Source organism: Eurosta solidaginis, chromosome 3, assembly GCF_040869045.1.
Source record: "Eurosta solidaginis isolate ZX-2024a chromosome 3, ASM4086904v1, whole genome shotgun sequence".
In the NCBI taxonomy this organism is placed as follows: Eukaryota; Metazoa; Arthropoda; class Insecta; order Diptera; family Tephritidae; genus Eurosta; species Eurosta solidaginis.
Window position 1 is genome coordinate 219,213,309 of NC_090321.1, and position 24,899 is coordinate 219,238,207.

The 24,899-nt window shown below is 35.3% G+C and overlaps 1 protein-coding gene across 12 annotated transcripts in view; it reads right to left on the minus strand.

The window, feature by feature from the left end:
• The window catches only part of Pkn (serine/threonine-protein kinase N), a 278,814-nt gene that overhangs the window by 24,128 nt on the left and 229,787 nt on the right, over positions 1-24,899 (minus strand). For 7 of the 12 annotated variants that reach the window (XM_067775179.1, XM_067775177.1, XM_067775178.1 and 4 more), the window contains 3 exons: positions 22,066-23,391; positions 15,721-16,380; positions 3,354-3,731 (listed from right to left, as the gene is read on the minus strand). In XM_067775179.1, the coding sequence (XP_067631280.1) occupies positions 3,354-3,731; positions 15,721-16,380; positions 22,066-23,391 (2,364 nt within the window). The remainder of the gene's footprint in view (positions 1-3,353; positions 3,732-15,720; positions 16,381-22,065; positions 23,392-24,899) is intronic. The other 5 variants (XM_067775173.1, XM_067775174.1, XM_067775180.1 and 2 more) reach the window with 5 other exon arrangements.

Below are 24,899 nucleotides of genomic sequence, written 5' to 3' on the forward strand. Positions count from 1 at the left end.
TAATTTGTTAAAAATAAACGATTGTGAGCACACAAAGAAATCTATTTGTACTATGGTACTATTGTGAATATTTGCACTGCATTACCGGCAGTTGCTACCATACGCCAGATGGCAGCGCAAGCTGTAAGTTTTAATTGATTGATAGAACAGCTGATTTCTGTTGATATTTGATAAGATACTTTTATATTGGTTGCACTAGATGCGCACGGGTTGGGCTCGTAATAACAAGGGCCTGTAACTCACATTTTATTCTTTAGTATTTAAGGTCAAGCATCTTAAGTTAGATCTACATTGTGTACAAAGGCTTTATCTATAACAAAACCACTAATTCGTTTTGCACACAACTGTACTGTGAGATTCTCTTATAGCGTTTTCTTTTCTGGCAAAAGTGTTAAGCTTTTTGTACGCCACGCAAGGGTTTAATTATATTTTGTTCTATTCTAAAAAGCAGGTAACGCCTTTATGTGGTATTTCGATCTTTTGTGAAAATTGTTGCCTGCTCGCAACACAAAAGCGTTACACTTTTACCCAGCATAAAATGGCGGCGTGGCAGTGCAACTCTGCTAAACCAGCTCATCGTGACAATTTATTTTCGTAACTTCACAAATTTTTAGCGAAGAAAATTGAAATGAAGGAAATAATTGCTAATGAATTTTTATTATCATTGACAGCGCGTTTATGAAAATCAGCTAATACACGGGGTAGCCATTTATGTCTTTGCATGCACTATAAATGTTGAAAATTTTCTAGGGTAGGAGTAACTATGTATATTAAGGCTTTACCATTTACTTAGGCAATAATTTATTTCAGAAAAGAAAACGCTATTAAAGAACACGTAGGATATAGACAAGCGTCATCTCCGCAAGCACTATGCTGAGATCCGGCACCTGCCTACTAAGCCCTTTGATCTAGAAAAGCATCAGTAGGCTCTAAACCTAATCACACGGAGTCGGTAAAAACCTTCGCTAGATCGTGCCCATTGAAAGTGGTTATCAATATATACTATCCAACCCTTGCAGAAGAAGAAAGCAGACTACCAAAGGAGACATGAGTTACCGTGACCCAACTTTTTTCTGAATACTGTAATAGTGTAACATGGTGCAGCAAAATACTACAATTAAAAATTATTATGGTTGAAAAACACGCCCTCTTTTTATGCCCATTCTTCCGTATGTCCGATCGTCCATCCGTTAACACGATACACTTAGAGCAAAAATTGAGATATTTTCCAAAAATTTAGTATACAAGCTTATCATATATCAAAATATATTGGTATTGAAAATGGTCGAAATCAGATTTTAACCACACGCACTTTTTCGATATCGAAAATTTCGAAAAATGAAAAACTTGACACCATGGGCAAAGAAACATTGGTAAAGTGGTGAAATTTGGCGAGTATAAGAATTTATGACAAATGTTAATTTGGTACAATTTTAAAAAATAGGCATGGCACCGCTCACATTTAGTAAAAACTTGAAAGTTTTGAAAGCCGTAAATCATAAGACGTTGGTATCATTGGTTTAATCTTGAAAACTATCTTAAAATACTTTTCCGCATTTTCCTACCTTAATGTCGCGAAAAACAAGAGTAAATAAGAAATTTTTGAAGATCAGATTCGTGCTCGATACAAAAAATTCTATCACAATCGATCTTAACATTTTAGGCAACACAAACACTGCAGCGTTGTATTGTTCTTTAAAGCTTTGTATGAGCACCTACATGAGTGTAACAGAGGTTGTGTGTAGTCCGTTTATTTGACCGAGTTAACAAGAACGCGAAAAAAACGATTACGAAGGCGTCGTGACGTCGATACCAGATTGTCTTCAAGCCACAATTGTTAAGTTGAAACAATAAACCTTTCCAACAAAAAGTTCAAACTCTTATCCTGATCACTTTAAAAGAGATCTAAACTGTAGGTTTATTTTTATACTCAGCGTGCTTTGCACACGAGTATATTAACTTTGATTGGATAACTGTTGGTTGCACAGGTATAAAGGAATCGAGATAGATATAGACTTCCATATATCAAAATCATCAGTGTCGAAAAAAAATTTGATTGAACCATGTCCGTTCGTCCGTCCGTCTGTCCGTTAACACGATAACTTGAGTAAATATTGAGATATCTTCACCAAATCTGGTTATCTGGACTCAGAATTGATTGGTATTGAAAATGAGCGAAATCGGATGATAACCACGCCCGCCTTTTTATATATATAACATTTTGAAAAACACAAAAACCTGATTATTTAGTAAATAATACACCTAGAATGCTGAAATTTGAGACTCTTGATAAAAATTTGAAAAAATTGTTTAAAATGGGCGTGACACCGCCCACTTGTGATAAAATCAATTTTATAAATATTATTAATCATAAATCAAAAACCGTTAAACATATCGTAACAAAATTCCAGAGAGGCTGCCTTTACTATAAGGAATGCTTGAAGAAAAATTAACGAAATCGGTTAAGGACCACGCCCACATTTATATAAAAGATTTTTAAAAGGGTCTTGGACGAATAAAATAAGCAATAGCTTTGCAAAAACGAACTTTATATCAATGGTATTTCATTTCCCAAGTGGATTTATAACAATAAATAGGAAAAACTTCACATTTTAAAAAATGGGCGTGGCACCGCCCGTTTTATGAATAAACAATTTTCTATGTTTCGGGGCCGTAACTCGAAGAAAAATTAACGGATTTTCCCTATAGTAGAAAATATTTCTAGTAAAAATGGACGGGATCAGTTAAAGACCACGGCAACTTAGATATAAAACAAGTTTAAAAGAGTCGTAGACTACAATAATAAGCTATAACTTAGCAAAAAATAGTTTTGAATCAATGATATTTCACTTATCAAGTTTTATTGTAAGAGGAAATGGGGAGACATTTTGTTTAGAAAAGTTATGTAGTGTTATGTAGAAAAGTAATTTATCTGAAATGAAATGTGCAATTCAAGCTCACGCTGGGTATATAATGTTCGATTACACCCGACCTTAGACACCTTTACTTGTTTGATATTGTTTTACTTCTTAGTTGGTGACTATTTAACTAATAGCGTTTTCTTTTCTGAAAATAATGTCGCCCTATTGGTTATTCTCTGCTCTATCGTAAGTTTGTATGTCACTTTCACAAAATATTTCCCACTGAAAAAGATAGAAAGGTACCATTTCCTACAAACTCAGCTTTTTTGCAGAGCGCCAGATAACCGAGATCAAAAATTAGAATTTGAGAGTGCAGCATGAGGGTAATATTTTACCAGAAAAGAAAACGCCATAACATTACATAACTTTTTCAAGAGGACCATTACCCACTGTTATCCCCCTGACAAATTTACACTTCAATCATTACTTTACCTGCACGGAATATTTTTCTTTGGCAGATTTCGTTGCAAATGTATCTTCACTTTTAGTAGGGAATGTTTCCGCCAACGTCACTGTCACAGGTGGTGATAGTATTGACTTAAATTTAAGCGGACTAGCCAATTCTATATAATCGCTTACACTTTTCGTTTCAAGTTCAATTTCAGTTTCGATTTCATTATCAGTTCGTGTTGGACTAGCCGTTGTTGTTGGCGAAGTAGCAATCTCATTTTGTTTATCGGCTATAAAGTGTAAGTTTGTTGTTGTTGTTGGTGGTGGTGGTATATTTGTTGTGATTGTTGGGCATGTTGTTGCAGTTGTTGTTGTTGTTGTGAAATGTTCAATTGTTATGTGTACAACATTGATATGCGCCTGTGAATGGTAATTTAGTACAACAACAACGATGCGAAACACCAAGGAAAAAAATAAAGAAAGCGAATATTTTTTTTTATACTTTTCATTTTCCATTTCCTTGTTGGTATTTATGTAAATGATGCATGAATTATGCGAAAACATAAAAGATTTTATCCGTGTAAATGTAACCCACACAAACGTACAAAAATAAAAAATAAAAATAACACAAATATGAATGTGGATTTCGAAAAACATAACTTAATGGACGGGTGCGACGAAGAAGTGGGGATTCGTTTTTTACATTTTTTTATGACACCAAAAGTATTTTAGATGAGAACAAAGACGTAATGACCACAGTTACACAAACAAACAAAATACAATAACACAAATTTTTCATATAGCACTAAATATTTATAAATTAGGGTGACTAGACTTAAGAGGCGTTACATTTTCGGTTCAAAGTGTGAATGAAATAATTTGTGAAACTATATTTTTGACACCAGTATTGAACTCGAGTTCAAAGCTCGGCACCCGAAAACCGAGCTGATGATGTAGTGAAATCAGACCTGTGAAGTACTGAGTACATACTTGTACTAGTACCAAATAAGTACAAGTACTCAAGTACTTCAAATCTAAATTTAAAGTATTAGTACTACAGTACTTGTACTTCGAATCCGAAAGTACAAGTAGATATACTTACGAAATACTTGCAAGTACACGAAAGTACTTTTTCTGATAAAATATGTCAGTTTGATTCATAAATGGAAAATCAAAATATGAGTAAAATTTATACTAGAAAGCAACAAGAAGTAAAACTACATATCAAATAAGTATAAATTGTACAACAGCTAACAATATTAAAGTATTTTTGTGTTTGCCTTCATTAGTACTAGCTTTTCAAACGAAAAGTCTGTAATTGGTTGCCTTCTAGGACTATAAACAATGCCTGCTAAGGAAAATAAACGCTCTACTGGCTCGGAGGAAGCTGAGGGCGTATTGATTTTGAGTGATAGGTCCTTCATAAGAGGATAACTCTGAAGCATATTGAAATCTGTTGATGTATCATTAAAATACCTGTAACACTCTTCTTCAACCATTTTGTGAAAGTTAGGTGATCGTAAGGGTGCTGGTTGGTCCGCTTCAAAACCGTTCAATACTTATGAAAGCACTTACTAGTACTTTACTTGTACTTCAACAATTCAAGTACAAGTACCTCGATACTTATACTTGTACTCATTTTTCGAAGTACTGAGGTACTGATACTTGTATTTGTACTGGTACTTTTTCTTTACAGGAGTGAAATTCGGAAACATGTCCTATTAACCATCGCTGTGTGCAATTTCGTAATTTTTCTCTAATATCTATAACAAGGTATAACTCATATACTAAAAATAGCCGCTTTATTGTCCGAAAACCGAAAACGAAAAAATCTGGTTCATTCACTATAAATCATTGAGAACAAGTGTTCAATCAGTTAAGTTTCCGGAAGTATTGTTGAAGCAAAGCAAAGACGATCAGAAATAAGAATCAATACAAGATCTCAAGGGAGTATTCAATTTGCCCTTACATTTAGATCGGCTATAACTTCTTTTCGATAAAAATTAGTTGACAAGAACTGCAGAAACAACAACTTCCACTATTTTTATAATTGAATTTCTGCAAGTTGCCACAATTACAAAAAAGCACTCCCACAGCTTAAGAATAGACAGGGGAACAATAATTCTACCCCTTCCCATTCATCGCATACCTGGCGTTAGCTGTCAAGTAATCGGAATTTAGCTATTTCTGAAACGCGTGTTATAGTTTTTTTTAAACCTATGTGAAATCGCATGTTTTAACGTGAATAATTTAAGTTTTAAGACAATTGAATTGAGTAATTGTGATGGATTCTGATATTTCAGGTAAATACTACCATTATTAATGGTGATTGTGATTTTTAAAAGTTATAAATTGACAAAGAACCTATTTTATTTAGGATGTTAAAAAAAATTTTTTTTTTTTTTTTTTATTTTTGGTGTTCGAAACCAGTTTTGTTATGCTTCCACGTCCGTCCAAGTGAAAATTAGTTTTGAACATGGTACTTGGCACAATTAGCTTGCCAACTGCATTAAATTTAGCTGCAGATACTTTCAGACAGGGGGTTAGATAGAGGGTTTGATACACCCTTGTTGCTGTACAACAAGAAAAATAGCCTTAGTGCGCAGGTATTTTTTAGTTGTTGTTGTTGTTGTAGCGATAAGGTTGCTCCCCGAAGGCTTTGGGGAGTGTTATCGATGTGATGGTCCTTTGCCGGATACAGATCCGGTACGCTCCGGTAACACAGCATCATTAAAGTGCTAGCCCGACCATCTTGGGAACAATTTATATGGCCACGTTAAACCTTCAGACCATCCCTCCCTCCCTACCCCCAAGTTCCTTGACGCCAGAGCCTCGTCTGTTAGTGAAACAGGATTCCCGCGGATAGGTGAGGTTGACAATTGGGTTTGGAGAAGCTATATATTGCGCTGGCAACCTGAAGGGTTGCGCTACACAGCAGTTTTTTTTTTTTGATTTTGATTTTCAGCGTTAGTAACCGGCCATGTCCGGTTCGGTAATTTTTTTGCGTTTAGTTTTTTTTTTGAATTTGAATTTAAATTTTTGAATGTTTAACGGTCTGTCCGTGACATCCGGTTCGGCCGGATGTTGTTTTAGTTTGAATTTTTGAGCGTTTTGAAATAGTTCTGCGCTTTTGACAGTTGATTTTGAATAGGCATGATAGGCATTTTTCTGTTTATGGCGCAGGAACAGTAAGGTTGGCAAGGACCCGCCCCAGCCGACAATTACTAGCCACTGTGCACCACCACATCATGCCGACCGCCTTCCTTACTGCTTCCACCATAGATGCGAAACCATAACAGATCCATCTGGTCGAACCGGATGCCACGGACAGACCGTTGTCATATTCAAAAATTTTAAATTCAAAATTCCAAACACAGTTTAATATCTATTCTAATATAACCGATTAGTTACACAAGTTATTATAATTTTTCACAAAACCAATTAAAAATTTTCCTAGATAAAGACAGAACAAAGTTATTGCACTTCTTGCTGTATAACAAGAAAAATTGCCTCACTGCGTAGGTATTTTTTAGTGTTACACAGTGTAATATCTATTTTTTTAATATAACCGATTAATTACACAAATTATTATAATTTTTAATTTATTAAACAGTTTTAAGAAGATATAGGCAATAAAATATTTTTGGCCGCCTAAAACTTGAAAATTTACCTATGTGCGTTGCTTTGTTGGAAACCAGGTTGTAATAAGCTCCATAGTTAGCACCTCCTGCGGTAGTAAAAAACCAAAAGGGCCTAGCGCAAATTATACCTTTTTTTAGTTTGGGGTTATTATGTGAGCGACTGCTATGCACAGTGTTTTGGTGTTTAACATAATCAGTATCCTAATGGGTCAAATAAGAATAGTGTTCAAGCTGCAGTTGTTGCAGCAGTGTTACTTTTTATGAGAGAACATCACGTTCTTGGGCAAAGTTTGATTCGCTATGGCAACTTCGCGCATTCGCTGAATGAAATTTTGGCAATCTATTGAGCATCACTAGCATATCGAATGGATCATTAAATTTTCACTGCGCTATTGAAGCAAATGATGAGCTTGAGCATCAGCAACATTTCATCAACGATATAGCAATACTACTGCCCTTATTATTTGGTGGCTCGAACATAATCGAGAACAAAGAGCGACATCTGCCAACTAAAACTTTCAATGTACAAAAATAGCTGCGACCCTGCTTCGGAAGCGCATTTATAGGCCAGAACGTTGGAGTGATAATTATGAAAAACCCTACGGATGACCGCTAATGACAAGTAAATCGATAAACTACTGCTTATACTGCCCCAAATTCGTAACCGGGTTGATACTTCCGAAAAATTTGTAACACTGCTGCTGTAATTGGTTTCTCGAAGAAAAATAAAAATATTTAGGAATCACCCTTATACTCATACATATGTACATACATATCAACGTTCATAAATTTGGATTTGTGAATTTTCGTAGTTTTTTGTTTTCTCAGTCTAGCGTTTCAAATAAATTTTGTTATTATTAGCAATAATATTTTAATAATATTATTTAATACACACAAGTACAAACAAAATAAAATACAAATTTTGTTGTACTAAATGAAAATATTTGCAACCTACAAGAGAAGATCCCGGCAATATTGCAGATGGCGCTGTTGCTGCATAAAGTGTTGGACATAGAAGAGCAGCCGCTGATGAGAAAGTTGAACGTTTGAATTTTAAGAATTTATTTTTTGTTTTCGAATTGCATTCGTATTGATTTAACTGAGCTACACAAAGTTGTTTGATAACACTTGAAATTAATTGAATTGTTGGTAACATATCCCACAATCCAATGGCGGTTGATTAAGTTTGGCGACGACACATTGGAAAGCCGATTACTACCGTGGCGAAACAAAATAATTGTCCGCGAGTCTTGAAAAATTTATTGTAAATAATAACACCTATATATAGCTTAATATAAAATTTAAAAAAAAATTGCTATTTTAAATTAACTAAAAACGTCTAAAAAGTTTAGGTACTAATAATCGCCGTGATCTTGAAATACTAAAACGTAATGTCTGTTTTCTCTATTCAAAAGTCCAATTACACACAAAATAGGTACGAAAATTATGACAGCAATCAAGCGAAAAAAACATGAAGAATTAGCACAAAAAGCGCCAAAAAAGTGCTTAAAAGGGGATGAGGTGGTGATAAAAAACGAAAGCAACAGCCGTTAAGGGAACACTTACATACATATGCATGTACATTAGGGTGCCCCTTAGTTGTATGGAGAAAAATAAAGTGTTTGCATTTCGATCTTAAAACCGAGAAAAATGCGAATAGCGCAAGGAACTTGATGTCCTGAAAAAGGGCGAATTTTAAACATTTTCATATTCTTTTATACTAGAGTAAACGTACACCTTTTCAAATCAATTTCTTTATATCCAGCTGTACTTGTACACAGAGTACTATAACCTTGATTGGATAATGGTTGGTTGTACAGGTATAAAGGAATCGAGATAGATATAGACTTCCATATATCAAAATCATTAGTATCGAAAAAAAAATTGATTGGGCCATGTCCGCCCGTCCGTCCGTCTGTCCGTTAACACAATAACTGGACTAAATATTGAGATATCTTCACCAAATTTGGTACACCAGCTTATCTGGACCCAGAATAGATTGGTATTGAAAATGAGCGAAATAGGGTGATAACCACGCCCAATTTTTATATATATATAACATTTTGGAAAACACAAAAAACCTGATTATTTAGTAAATAATATGCCTAGAATGTTGAAATTTGATGTGTGGACTGATATTGAGACTATTGATAAAAATTTGAAAAAAAATTTTTTTAAATGGTCGTGGCACTAGGGCTCTGGGTATTCGGTTAGTCGATTTACCGAATTATTCGAATATGTCATTATTCGACTACTAAAAGTCGACTACCAGTATTCGAGTAGTAAAACATTTAGACTATTCGGTTAACCGCCCATTTACGGTTAGTCGATTAACCGCACACTAGGGGTTAGTCGGTTAATGTATATTTCGGTTACAAAGGCATCACGTATAAGTAGTATCTGTGAAATTTGCCAATTAATTTGATTGGTTTCTTTCAAATATTCAATAAAATATATCAGGAGCTCAGAATTTTCGTGTAAGTAATTATGAACGAAATTCAATGAAAATTTTCTTTACAGTTTTGTGCAATAAAGTAAGACCCCAAATTAAAACTTATTAAATTTCGCCCATTTGATCAAAATTGGATTTATAGCAATTCCTTATGTTATTGAGCAGTTAAACACGAGTCCATTTCTCTGGTCGAGTCTCTGACGTTCAGCCACCAATTGCCTTATAATTTTGGTTGAACGTCAAAATCGAATGACTCTTGCAAAAGAAACTTTAGATATAATTTTATTTACCGGTATGGTGATAGTTTAAAAACAAGTATGAAAATAAAATGGATAAGATATCATTGACTTGTAACAATACTTGAGGTTATGTAGCCTTGTAGGTGAGTTTGCCTGCTTGTGGTATGATAGAGGTGGTTTCTAGGGGTTAGGGCTGTGTGTGTGACTTGGTACCCGAGGGTTAGATAGTGTAGGGGTGTGATGAGTTAGCACACTTATGGTGTGAGACAAAATTTTAAGAAAAATTAGACTCAATTCAACAAAATTAGTAACGACTATATCATGTCGATGTTAACTCAGTCGATTTTCAAGTGTAGGAAAATTTGAAAACTTGAAAATTTCAAAATGCGATATCTCAGCGAAAAAAATGATATTTGAGCAAACTCAACGCCATTTGAAAGAAGAAGACTTGTGTTTAAAGATGCCATCCTTTAATTTTGGCGAAAGAAAACATCTGCAAGGCTACATAACCTCAAATATGGGCAAAAACTGTGTTTTTTGCACTTTTAGGTTAGGATATCTCGAAACCCAGAGCAAATTCTGAGGCCAGATTCGGATTCAGCGCATCATAAACCTTCGGAAATATATAGTCTGGTTTCTGGGTCTGAATGTTGGTTAAATTTTGTCGGCTTGTGTTATCGTCACATGTTTGCTGAGTTCTATATATGTACATAGTACTTTTGTCGATATAAACATATTTGGGGTTCAAATGGACGTAGAAAAGTGCTACCACCTGCATAATCCACCTTTTTATTTTATTTTTTTGTATCTAATGAATAAACATGCCTATATTTAAATAAAGTTATAAACACCTTACAGTCCACGCATTGCATGTTTGATTACTTATTTATTATCACCTTAATAATGACGTAGTTGGTAAACGAACAAAATAATGTGGGTGATGCTCATGGGAATTTAAATGGCGGATTTTTCTGAAATTGTGAAAATAATGATGTATCAAAAAATAATTCCCCTATCAAAAAGCTTGAGACTTGTGTGAATACATTTAATTGTTAAGTTAATTACGGGAACAAGAATTGAAATGAAATTTTTGTTTTTCATTTGGGCCAATTTTTGAGTTTGTAATTTTGTTTGTTTTGGAGCTTTTTGGCCGATAAATAACATAATATCTGAGGCAAAATAAAGTGCAATGGAAATAAAAACGAAAATTGCAACCAACGCTATATAGGAACAACAAAGCGCGCATTGGGGATATGACTTAGCGAACATATGGCAGACGCGAAAAATATTAAGACAACAGCGCTAGCACACCAGCTAACCAACAAAAAACACGAAGCAGATTTTTCAAACACCACAATATTAGACATCGAGAATAAAGGAAATGCGAGAATGACACTTGAAAGCCTACGAATACAACAACTATACAACGTTATGAACTTCAAGGAAGACTTGGACAAAATAAGCTGCGCTTATACAGCAGTATTACAGTATGGCTTAAAAAGCGAAACAAGGAAGACGTAGATTAGGTATCTAAAATTGCATGTGATTTTTCCCACCAAAAAAATTGTGAACCATTTGGATTGAGATGAAATTATTTATAAAAAAATTGTTTATCTAAATGTGAGTTGATGTTTAACTGTGCAATTGTTTATTGTTATTTATTTATTTATTATAATCTTAAAAATAATAAAACAGATCTCCCTGAGGAAGGCGCGGTAGCGTCGAAATGCGTAGGAGGATAACGGAAAATATAAAAAATTTTGCCTTAGATATTATGTTATTTATCGGCCAAAAAGCTCCAAAACCCAACAAAAAAACGAAATTTGTTTCAGATTTTCTTTTCGCACCTCAGTGCTTATGGAATCTTCTTCGGGGGTCTAATTACTTGAGACAAATTAAGGAGCCCTAAAAATTAGTATGCTTGAAGGATAAATGTTTTTCTTATTTCTCAAAACTACTCTTTGAAGAAATATGTATATATACATACATATGCATATTCTGGTTGTTTTGTGCATATCAATACTAATTTAAGGGCTGACGTGTATGGTTGTATAAAATATTCAAGTTTTAATATTTTAAATAATTAGTTAGCACAACATTTAAAGTATTTGTTAGGTCCTAAAATATGTGGTACATTATTAGGAATTATTACGGGATGATCACATAGAAATGCATCTGGAAGGATATCGATGAATGTTAGTTAAAAATAAAATTAAAATTTTTTTTATTGCATGGATTGCATTCATTTGACTGCAATTCTCGGAGGAATGCATTACGCAACCTTTTGAATTTTGTTATACCAAATTAACAATGCAAAAAAGAATTATTAGTCCGAACTAAAGAAAGGAATAATGACCAAAAAGGTGTATAAATTTTTCCAAAGAAAGGAATAAATGCTTCAATCCAAAAGTGTTAAGTCAAGGAATGGGAAGACACGGATTCCATTCCGTGGTGATTGCATTCCTTAACAACTCTACTCCGGGATAATTTTTCACAAATTTTGTATTTAAGTCGAAAGTATGTATAGGGAACAAATCGCATTAATGCACAGTTTTCACTAAGTCAAATTTTACGTCGAACGTTGTCATTTCAAACTCTTATTCCTTTAATAATAATATTTAAATATAAGAAAGAATTTATTGAAGTGGACTTTTATTTTATAACTGTAACTGTAAAACGGCTTATTCAAATGAAACGTATTTTTTCCATACAGAATCCTTCTTATTTCAACAGAAAGCGGTATCTCAAATTTCAAGGCAATATCTAAATTTGATCAAACGAAATGACAGATTTAAATTTACTATGGAAAAGTTTAAGTTTAGTACTATGGGAACTCGCATAGTACTATACGGCCATAGTACTATTATGGCTTTTCAATGAAAAATTTCTGGTATTAGTAACAAAAACCTGCAGGTTTCAAATCCAAATATTTCGGAGAATCGACGGGTAAAAAATTGGTTTCATTTGGATAAGCCGTTTCTTAGTTATGCGGCCGCATTTTTATTCCGTCCTTAAAAAATACAAGTCTGGATTTAACGTTTATATTTGGAGTTATAAAATAAAAGTCTGAATTTTAATTTGAATTGTTGCCTTTTTTGAAAAAAGTTGGTAAAATAAGTGAGCATGAGTCGTCATAAAAATGCTATAGGTTTCCCCAGAGTCCCATAAACTTTCACCTAGGACGTTTCGGCTCCATAAAAAAAATAACTATTAAAATTGGTCATTGGAATTAACTGTTATTTTGGAGCTTATAACGTAATTTTTGTTCCCTTAATATCTCTCAATCTTCAGAAGCTTTTCTTTTCTTGTTTTTGAACTTACAAATAGAAAAATAATTTAAACGAATATTTTGTTTTTAATTTTTTTTACGAAAATCAAGTTTAAACAAACACAAAATTATCAAACTATTTACAAAAAACAGCTGGCTTTTTTACACTATTTACACAAAAAATTATATAAAGTGCGAAATAGTGCGAATAGGTTGTGCTTGAACTTATGTAGATGGGTAAGACTTTCACGTGAAAAAAAAATAATTTTTCAATGCAACATGTTGGGATCTTTTCATCCGTAGAACGCATAACTAAAACATAACACGCAAGTGCATAAAATGGGAACCCAACAACAAAAAGGTTCTATCTTTCAGTGCATAAGCAAAACCATTCAAAATCAATTAATTACTATTATACTTTTTTTTGCAGATTGAGTTCTACAGAAAAGGAGACGTATATTCAGTCTCTCTTTGATACCAATGTGTACGATAAGGAGGATTTTTGACTTAACACGAAAAAGGGCAGGTGCTCAATGTAAGGGATGTCAAATGTCTGATGTGGAAGAGTTGCTTGAAAACGAAAAATTTGAAGAAATAGTTTTTGCAGACAATGGATCCGAAGAAGATGAAGAGGAAGAAGAGACACAAATTAAAGTATTTCCCGATAAGTTTGTAGCGCGTAATGTTACTGAATGGAATGCCCAACAAACTGTCGCGTGTCAAGCATTGCGGCAAAGCATTTAACGACAATGTTGTAGCCCATGATTTCTGCGAAACAAACGTTCAAATGTTTTTTCATCTTAGAAATAGTGGACAAAATTATGCCTTACACAAAAAAAACAGGCTCGAAAAACTTATGTCACATGAAAATCCAGCCAACAGAAGGCAGCTCCAAAGATATGGAAGGAAGCAACGGTACCGGCGTTTCATACGATTCATGGACAAAATATATACCGACCAAGCTGAAGCTGGAAGGGAAACTTGGGCGGGTGAACGAGTGGTGAAAGATCTGGGAGCCGGCATAAAAATAACATTGGACTATTTGTTCACTACATAGTCGTTAGCGGAACATTTACTCTACTGGGACTTCGGAACGCTTAGAAAAACTAAAACATATTTTCCGAAATGCTCATAAAGATATGTCCATCATTCAACATTCTTTGGCTTTCAAAGCAATGTAACAATCTGTACGTGTGTTCCTTTTAATAATAAAGCTGAGCTCCTAATTTCGTATTTCACTACAATGGCGAGATGGCTCAGAGTTGAAAACCGGAAATAATCGAATTTTATAACAAAACTAAAGGGGCTGTTGATTAATGGACTATCTATTTGCAAGCGGACCACAAAGCGTTGGCCACTAGCAATGTTCTTCCACATCTTAGATATTGTGACGAATATTAGCATCACTAAGCTGATACTAAATAAATAATCACGCAACAATAAAAACATGAAGCAGCCACTCGTATATACATGAACACATCAATCATCATTTACACACATATATAAGAGGCAACGAAGATATAATTCACGCACACACTTGTGGTTATCAGTCGGAGTAATTGCTCACACATACACACGCATATGAGTATGAGAGACACATAAACTACAAATATATATGTAGCTCAATTACCAAGCAGGAAATACAGCAGTTCTAGAAGGCGAAACGTCTGACTTTAGTAGAAATATGCGAATGAAGCAACGCAGAGTATAAAAGCAGCGCAAGCTGAGTAGTCAGTATTCAGTTTGATTTAAACACGCTTTTAGTTGCGAAGTATGATTGTACTACTCCCGAAGTTGTCTAAAAATACCATTTTGCAATACAGAATATTGGAGTGATTTATTCAACAGTTTAGCGATTCGAACGTTAGCAGGTTTCAAATAAGCGGAATTTCCCAAAAATTCTTACAATATATACTGGTCTTGGCTGCATATAAACTCTACGATATGGAAAAAAAATACCTTTCACTGCGATAATGTAACCTTTTACTGCCTATAAACGAAAGCTTCTCGTTCCGAAATTGGCTGAAGCGGAACGTATACTCAATAGTCAGATCACACAGCATTTCACAAGAAAAATAGCTTTAGAGAGCTATTTGAATCGTCTGCTTGAAACTGTAAGTGCCGACTTTAGCAGTTATATATTGGAAACCATTGATTTGAAATATACAAATAATCATTTAAACGACGAAGAAGCACTGTGATTTCCCATATTAGAAAGCGCTCTAGTGACAGTGCTTCTTTCTCTAAAGGGGTTTAAAGTTGCTACTGGACACACGGATACTCGGTTATGCGTTCTACGGTTAAATGGAATTCTGGATAGAGCGAAATGTAATTCAATGACATTCTGAAATAATATCCTATTAGATTAATATATCCTTTGTTTATCCCTCAGATACATATTTGGAAAAACTTCTTAGACTTAAAAAAATGTTGTAAATAAACAATGCGAATAAAATTAACATAAATAAAATGAATACCACAAAAAAGCAACAAACAAAAACGAGCAAAAAGTTTTAAACATGTTTTGTGTTATCAGTTGAAATTTAAGCGCCAAGTGTTTAAGAAAAAACATATTATATTTAAATTGCCTCTAAAAAAATTGCAGACTAAAGTTTTGAGAAAGCGTGCATGAAAAATTTATCTGGCCACTGCCAAACGAACTGTAGTTTCCCAAACAATAAACAAAACATCAAACAAAAAACATATTAAAACTCACAAAAACGAACAAAAAATTTAAATTGTGTAAGAACAACGGTTAAACATAAAAGCAAAACACACAAAAAAAACGAAATTAAAAAATAATCCTAACCTCAACACAGAAACGATCACCGACGCCGGTGCTGTAACTTGCATTTTGCGCATAACCATCATCATCATCAGGATACTCCACAATTGGCATTCCACTTGGTGCTGGCGATGGCGGCATCTCAATTATTGGACTCGTCATATCGCTTTGTGCGCCCAATTCGCCGCCCATCAATATCACCGGCGGCATGGCCAACACCGGACGATGGTATATATTGGCCACACCTCCTGGCGCCACTGCACCACTATTACTATTATTATTGTTTTTGTAGTTTTGTTGTTTTTGTTGGTGCTGTTGTTGATTTCTGAAACTACTTTGACTAGTTTGGCGTGCCATATGTGGCACATTGCTGTTGCTATTTATTGTTGTATTAGTGTAATTTGGTGCTGTTTGAGCAACAGTGTGCAGCAGTTCAGGTGTTGTTGACATCGAACCTTGTTGACGTTGTGGCTGTTGGTATTGATGTAACGGTTGAGTGGGCAGTGGTGTATGATATGATTGAAGTATTTGTTGTGCAGGAGTTGCCGTATATTGTTGTTGTAATGGCAGCTGTTGTTGTTGTAGTTGTTGTTGACGATTAAATTGTTGGGCAGGTCGTTGCAGCGTATTGGGTTGCGAATCCATTTGATTGAGAAAATCGAATTCACGCAGCGCGCTCTGTAACTGTCGTCGATTAACAAAAAAGAAAACAATTTCGCAAAACAAAAAGCACAAAAATCACACAAACATGAAAGGCGTACGGAATGTATGATGAGTAGGCAGATTGTTTAACAAGTGAGAAAGAAAAAAAGGACACAAGACAAGTTTATGTATAAGGAGATACAACTTAAGAATATACAATATATACTTAGTACTTATATAAATATTTTAATTTTTAATTATAGTCGAATAAAAGAGTCCTTTAAGTCCTTAGATATAGACAGAACTAATAGTATTCATTCCTTATGCAATGCATAAAAGATATTCCAAATATTTTTAAAAGTATTATCAATCATGCTCAGGCTATAGAAGGTTGTACAGATCTTGGATTATATTCGCATAAAGTAGTAAAAAGTAGCTTTTTTTGTTTTTTAACCAGTAATTTATTTCTCTTTCTATTACGTCTTCAACTTTGTTCCATAGTATTTTAGAAAACATGGGAACAATTCTTACACCTTTTCCATAAGGACTTTATATTATCTGAGGATTTGCCAACTTATTAGTCGCTTTTTTTTTACTTCCTTTATATTAGGTCGGTTAAATGTTTGTCCGCTTTTTATACAAATCTTGCAATCGAATTTTAAGTAACTTCTCATTGAGCTACAAACGTGAAACTTTACACATAGGTTAGAACACCGTGACAATGCAACAAAAGGAAAAAAAATCCATTAGGTGGCGCACGGATCGAAATAATTAGATAAGAATTTGAAAATTTACAAACTAGCTTTTAAGTAACTTCTCGATGAGCTAGAGACTTCAAAATTCAAACTTAATTCAGAGGTCGATGACAGCCGATGACAAGATACAAAAAGATTCGCTAGGGGCGTATGGACTGAGATATTTAGAAAAATCAAACAGGGGGCGTATGGACTGAGATATTTAGAAAAATCAAACAGAACGGAGGGAGTTTTGAGATGGATTTTTATGTAAGTTCTCATTGAGCTACAAGCGTAGAACTTAACAGATAGATTAAGACACCGAGAAAATGTAAGAAAAGGAGAAAATAAAAATAAAATAAAAAAAACTTTAAGCACTTTCTTTATATAAATGGACAAAAATCAGCGAAAAATGTCTCCTTATATAAAGACATATTCTTGCTAAAATTGGGTTTTTAAATTTTGACATAGAAATTGCAAAAATATTTATGAGAAGCAAAAATATAAAGGTATCTCCCTACTCCAGTGAAATGAAAAAAATTAAATCAGCTGATGAGTTGAGCCAACCATATAGTTGAGCCATGCGTAACTGTCGTTTAAATCTACTCAATAAACACACTTTACAAGGTTGCATTTGCAGTTTGAAACAATTTATTACGCAATTTTTTTTTAATTGGCAATTTGTTATTACAATTTATTATATGATAAATTGCGTAATAAATTGTCCAAATGGTATAAATTGCCAATTTAGTGTGAGTTTGTTTGTACATATTATAATATTTCGAAGACTTTTTTCATAAAAAATAGATTTTTTGCAAATAAATGTTTTATATAACACAACACATTTTGCCCTTTCACGTTCAGCCTTATGAAGTTAATCGATGTGATTGAAACCTTCTGCATCCCAAAAACCTGAGGTCGCGGTCTTGTTGGAACGATACACCTTGGCCCTATTTCGACCCATGTTTCGAAGCATATTTTTTTTTAAGGCTGCTGCGTTTAAAGCCGAGAGTGAGAAATTGTCCACACACTGCTTTAATAGCTTTTTTATGTCCAAATATTCATCCACTTAGTTCAGTTGTAGTCTCATCCACTTCACATAATTTCTTTCTCCTCTCGTTTAATACCAGTCGATTTATAACGGGACGACATTTTTGATATGACCAAAACTTTTGATATGACCAAAACTTTCGGCGCCACTTGTGCATTTTAAGTTACTAATAACAATAATTCAAGGCGGGGGAAATCTCATCTTCATCCTTCTAAATATATCCAGTCACCTTTAACCATTTGCTGATTAATAAGTTTATATACATCTATACAACCTTCTATAGTTCATTTTTTAAATTCTAAAAGAAACTGAATGAATAGCGACCAAAACCTCAAGGCCGGGAAATGGAAATTGTATGAAGCATGCAGCTAAAAATTACCGCCAGCGTTGATTTTACTTAAGGTGAACAAGACATTTTTTGATGACCCATTTTCATATGACTAATTGCCTTAAGATATAATTTTAGCAAAAAATATACTCATTGACTGATGCCTCAATAAATTTCAACTGAAATGTTTTTGAATTTTAAAGTAAGAATTGTATCTATTGAGAACCCTATCATATGGCTTTGCGACTTTTACAAGGCTCCTAAAAAAGTTTGGAAATAAGTACATACTACATAGCTAAATATTTTACTACTAAATTGGTGAATACAGTTAAGGTGTTAAAATTTAATATAAATAAATATTTATATGTACATACTTCAACAATATCTATACCAACACCGTCAGTTTTACATATCTGTTTGAATATCTAATTATTAAATATTTACATAAGCCTAATTACATAGCAAGAACAAGCACCATTTCCACTGTTACGGTGAACAATGATATCAAATAAAAAAAAAAAAAGTTTAAGCTATACAAATGATAATTTTTTTAAAATATCGACATAATACCATGGCTGAATGAAACAGTCAAAGAAATTATACATAACTACGATACAATAAATATACTCGTTGAATGCTGACAGTACAAATATCATAGATGGGCACTTTGCGGTTGCGGATCAATGCAAGATTTACCTGGGAAACTTGCAACTAAACTCATTTTTGCTCATAATGCAATTTCATCTACTTTGTGATTTTGATGCCAGCATGGGCAGAGAAATGGTCTTTGCTCGAAGAATTCAGCCTGCAATATACACAACTTCCTCGCCGCTGAAATATGATATTGTGGTGAATTTTCGCATCACTAAGCTGTTAGTAAACAAAGGCCTGCAATATACACAACTTCCTCGCCGCTGAAATATGATATTGTGGTGAATTTTCGCATCACTAAGCTGTTAGTAAACAAAGGCACAACAACAATAAAGCAAGCTGCCACTCTTGTGTACATAAACCAATCAATCATTGTTTACACACATACATACAAGGCACGAAGAGATACTCACAAACTCATGTAATCATCAGCCGAAGTAGTTACATACACATACACCCGCATATGGATATAAGATAAACATAAACTACTTATATACAAGTATATAGAAATTACCAAGTAGGAGATACAACTATTCTAGCAGGCGAAACGTCTAGACCTTAGTAGAAATATGCAGACGAGGCAAAAGAGAGTATAAAAGCAGCGCACGCTGAGGCGTAACTAATCAGTTTGATTTAAACACGCTATTAGTTGCGAAGTGAAATATAATTGTGAAGTATAATTGTACTACTTCCAAAGTAATCTAATAAAGACCACTTTGCAATACAGAATATTGGAGTGATTTATTCAACAACTTAGCGATTCGAACGTTAGCAGAAGGTTTCAAATAAGCGGAATTTCCCAAAATTCGTTACAATTGGTGTCAGAAGAGGAATTATTGAATAAATTCCGAAGATTGCGAATACAAATTGGACATGGCAAAGTTAAGTGAATTAAAGATCCAGCAACTGAAAAAGGAGTTGGATAACCGTGGATTGAATACAACCGGCAATTAGATCGAACTTCAAGCACGGCTACGAGAGGTAATGAAGTTGGAAGGAACTAATGTGGACGAGTATGTCTTTCATCTTGATGGGGACGAGACAACAAAATTGGAGAAGAAAAATTAAACACCGCAGACAAAGGCGAACACAGACCTGAACATGATATTGGCTGCAATATCTGCTCAAGCATTAACAGTGGCATCTCAACTGGAATCACAGGAGGCACGCATTTCAGAAATGTCGTCGCAAATGTCATCTCAATTGGAAGAACAGAAGACATATATGACAATATATACTGGAAGCGCAAGAGGCACGTATATCTGAAATGTCGACACAAATTTAGGAACAGGTATCAGGGCGACCCTCTCCGAGTGTATTTCTGCCATAAAAAGGTCTCAGTGAAAACTCATCTTGCTTGCAGATGCCGTTAGGAGTCGGCATAAAACAAGTAGGTCCCGCCACGGCAATTTGTAGGAAAAATTAAAAAGAAGCACAATGCAAATCGGACAGGAAGAAAACTAAGGACATCGGCTGCCTGCTGCGGGGATCATCGGCAGGAGCTGGGGACTTTCGCCAAGGACTTTACGCTGCCTAGTTAAGGTGATAGTAAAGCCGTTTCTACTATATAGGGTGCTCTTTTGGTGAAATTGGACACGGTGAGATTGCCAAAATTTTAGTATCAGTACAAGGACATATCAACCAGATAAGCGGCGGTTTTAGAACAACACATACCATGGCATTGGACGTCATGCTGAACAAACATCCGGTGAATATTTCAGGAAAGGTGGGCTAGGAGCTTTTTGACTTCGATCATCCGTTATTGGTAACACCACCCTCTCTGTCGACGGCAGGCCAGACTAATGAGCCGACAGAAGATTGGTGGCTGTGGTTTTCTGTCACCAGCCCGAGGTAAGCTACAAATTCAAGCTGCACATAGCGTCTTTCACATCGACTAGTTGGTATTAACATAACGGGTGCTGATGCACTTAAAGCCTTGCTGCACTTCAAAAACATAGAAAATACCATATTGAAACGGAATTTTGATGTGTCCATTATATACAGCAGTCTTTGGGAAACAGCGAATCCATAAACTGACCCTGACTCAGAGGTATGGTTCACGAATGAATCAAAATTTGATTACGGAATAACGGAGTTTGTATCTATAAAATCGATACCAATCTCTATCTATCCTCCCCCACTATATTTCAAGCAGAAATCTATGCAATAGATGTTTGCGGAAGAGAACGTCTACGGCGAGGCTTACCCTCGAAGAGTATCCTAATTATGTCAGGCAGCCAAGCAGTCTTACACAACTACTTCCTAAGATCGCGAATGAATGCATTGGCGTCCTAAATGATCTGAGAGCCAAAAACAACGTTTTGCTAGGATGGATTCCCGGGCATCAAATGGACATGAAGGTAATGAACAAGCAGACTACCTAGTCAAGCAGGGTGCAGCATTCTATGGTGCAGAGCCTGTGAACTCACAAAGGCACACACTAGGAACAGCATAAGTAAGTGGAAAATAAAGCAGTTTAGACAATACTGGATTGAATGCCCAGGGCAAAGGCGTAAGTGTTTACACTTCCAACAACGAGAATAACAGCCAAACCCATTAATCTAAGCAGAGAGGAGATACAAACTCACTGGAAACTATACGGGACGCACAACAGTTCTAAATAAATGACACAATGCATCGAGGTATCACATAGAACCTTCGTAGTGTGCAAGTGAGCTTCTGGCAGCTGGGTAGGTATCACTCAACCTAACCACAAAATTTTCAAAAAAGGGCGATTTAAGTTTCCCGGCACACCACAAAATTACCCTATATATGCAAACAAAACTGCATAATGAGTAAAGATTTTCAGTTTACTAAGTGGACAGCTCTTTGTAATGCAATATGCCCATCTATGATAAATTAATATATATGTATGTATGTATGTATGGAAGTTGTTAATTTATATTAATGAAGCATTTGTTTTTTGCATGTGTTTGTTTTTTAGTAGTTATAGCTAGACTCACCTCTGGATCGAGTTTTGGTGGTGCAGTTGCCGGTATCGGTGGTGGCAGAGTCTGTGTTGGTGTTGGTATCTTTGATGTGGGACGTGAGCCGGCCGACGACGACATGCCAGCTGTTGAAGTTTCCGAGCCATACTGCTTGCCGGCGATATGCAAATGCAAATTATTATTTTTCGTTGAGAAATGTTGTTGTTGTTGTTGCGACGATTGTTGCGGTATTTGTGAAGGCACTTCAGGGGGCAATACAGCAATGCCCTGCATTGATAGTGGGCGCAAACCGCTTAAACCGCTCACCTCAGGATCGGGACATTCGCCAGGAGTTTCAACATGATCATGTATACCAGCATCTGGATCAAATTCTAAATTTCTTGCATGCTCACCAGGTGAGTAGGGTTCCGGTTCGGCATCGATAGTGCCACACGATGGTGAACGAGAAATTGGTGATTCGCTATCGCGCGAACTGCCACGTGGTGTACCTTCGTTGGCTAGATTTGAAGTGGATGGTGTGTTACGTTTCAACAACCGTCCCCATGTGGCTACATTGATGTTCATTTGTTTGGCACGTGGTATATTCTTGACTTGTTGCTTGTTGAAGATCATGCGTTGGCGTCGCAATTTTGGTTTTTGTGATATCATCGGATTTAAGAATTTTATCTCTGCAAAGAGTAGACCTTGTGGTTCTAACTGTAAGGCCATACCATGCCGTACATCATCAATAAATTCTTCTAAACGTAAAAACTTCACGGCGCATAATGAACGCCAATCATGCCAGTATACGCCAATCTCAAGTTCACGTGAACGATCTAGATCGATGGAGAAGCGTTGATCCCAGGCTTGTTGTGAACAAGGCTTCCACGATGTTTGCGCTACAGTTATATTATCCAATTTTATGACTGCCATTATTTCAGATGATGTCTCATCTTTGACTGAATAGCTTTTGGAACTACTACGTGAAGTGACACCTTTGACGAAACTACGCAAATCACCAGGACTGGAATTGTTGTCTTTGTCACGTCGCGAACGTCCAGGCACATCTTCAAGCAAATCCTGACAACCCATCAAACGTACCTCCAATTTACCCGATACGCTCGCGCAACGTCCGAGCGAAGAGACTTGTTGGTATGGCTTACCGCCTAAGAGGCCACCATGAAAAGGTTGCAACGATGTGTAGGTGACTGGTATGGGCGATGAAGCTTGTTGTACCGATTGGAGTTCTGATTTCAATTGATGGGCGGCCGGTGAATCTACTGGTAGTTCTAGACGTCGCAAATCGAGTGAGTGTCTAAGAAGATCCAGTTTACGCGATGATTCACAGAGACGTGTATTTGCCTATTGGTAAAAGGGATGAAACAAACATCTATTAAACATTTTATAAGGACAATTTTATTTTTAAAGAAGCAAACAAATGCAAATCAAAGAGAAAACGTTTTTGGTTTGGATTACCTCATGATGATTGGATTACCGTGTGCGGATGGACCGTTGTAATGATCGCTATACCTAAAAATCAAAAAATAACTGGTTACGTCAGGAAAGGCAAATTTTATTTAGTCCTGAGATATTTTTTATTGTTTTTGCGATGGCATAAGTGGAGAAAAAATTGTCTTTAGTCACCGACTGATTCCTCAATAAGTATGCCTAGAATACACGCTGTTTTCACCAGAATAGATCATAGAGATAGCGCGTTGGGTTAAGTGAGCGTGGGATGAGAACATTAGTATCATATAAATCTCCATACTCTACATGCGGGGCATCCCATTTCCACGATCAATTTGGATAGTTTAAACCAGTGGTCCCCAAATCTGAAACTGTGGCTATGTTGGTAAGAGTAAAATCATCGTATTAGAAGTGGTTTAGTCGTTGAATAATGAGCAACCAGACATGACGTATGAACGCATGTTTGTTAATACTCAAAAAATGATTCATAAGCTTGAGTCTAACAAAAAATTAAAACAAAATATATTTATATTATTAAACAATTAGGCCCACATGCAGAACGGTAAGAAGTTAACTGTCAACTCAGAGTTATTAAACCATAAGGTATTATAAACCATACATTTTTGAAGTTTTTTTTAATTAACTCTGAACTATAAAAAAACTTCTGTTCTGCATGTAAGCCTTAAAACATATGTTTTTCGAATTGCGTAAATATCAATGGTCACTTTCGATGTTGCTACTTTGGTTTTAACTGACACAATATCCGTATCTAAGGTGTGCAAAACTTCGCTATCGAAAGTGTCGATCCGTCACCTAAATATGGTGGCAGAGAATATGGGAGAATTCAACTCAGTTGGTGTTATTGAAGATGTAGCCGTAAAAACAGTCTCCGAAGGTTAGGGGAGTGATGAGGATGTGGGCAGCCCTTTGCCGGGTATGGTTATGTAAGGCAAAGCAAGGAAGGGAAAGGTAAGAGAGGGAAATAAAGGGAAACGTTTTTCAAAGGAGTGTTATCGACGAGGTAAAGACGAGTTATCAAATTGTTATCGAAGTGTTTTTATTTTCTATCGATAACAGTTTTTTTATCGAAAAGATATTAATTTATGATCAAAAAGTTATCGGTTATTTATCGAAAAAATATCCGTTCGTTATCGGGGTGTTAACACTTTGTTAAAGTTGTGGTATTGAAAAGTCCTCTCTTTGCTATCCAAAATTTTGGATTTGTTATCAAAAATGTATTGATGATTTATCGCAAAAGTCATCTAATAATTAACGAAAATTTGTCGATTTGTTATCGGATTGCTACCAAGTTTTATCGAAAAGTTATGAGAAACTTAAGTTACTTTGGTTATCGAAGATTTCTCGACTTATAGACAGTTTTTTTACCGAAAAGATATCTATTT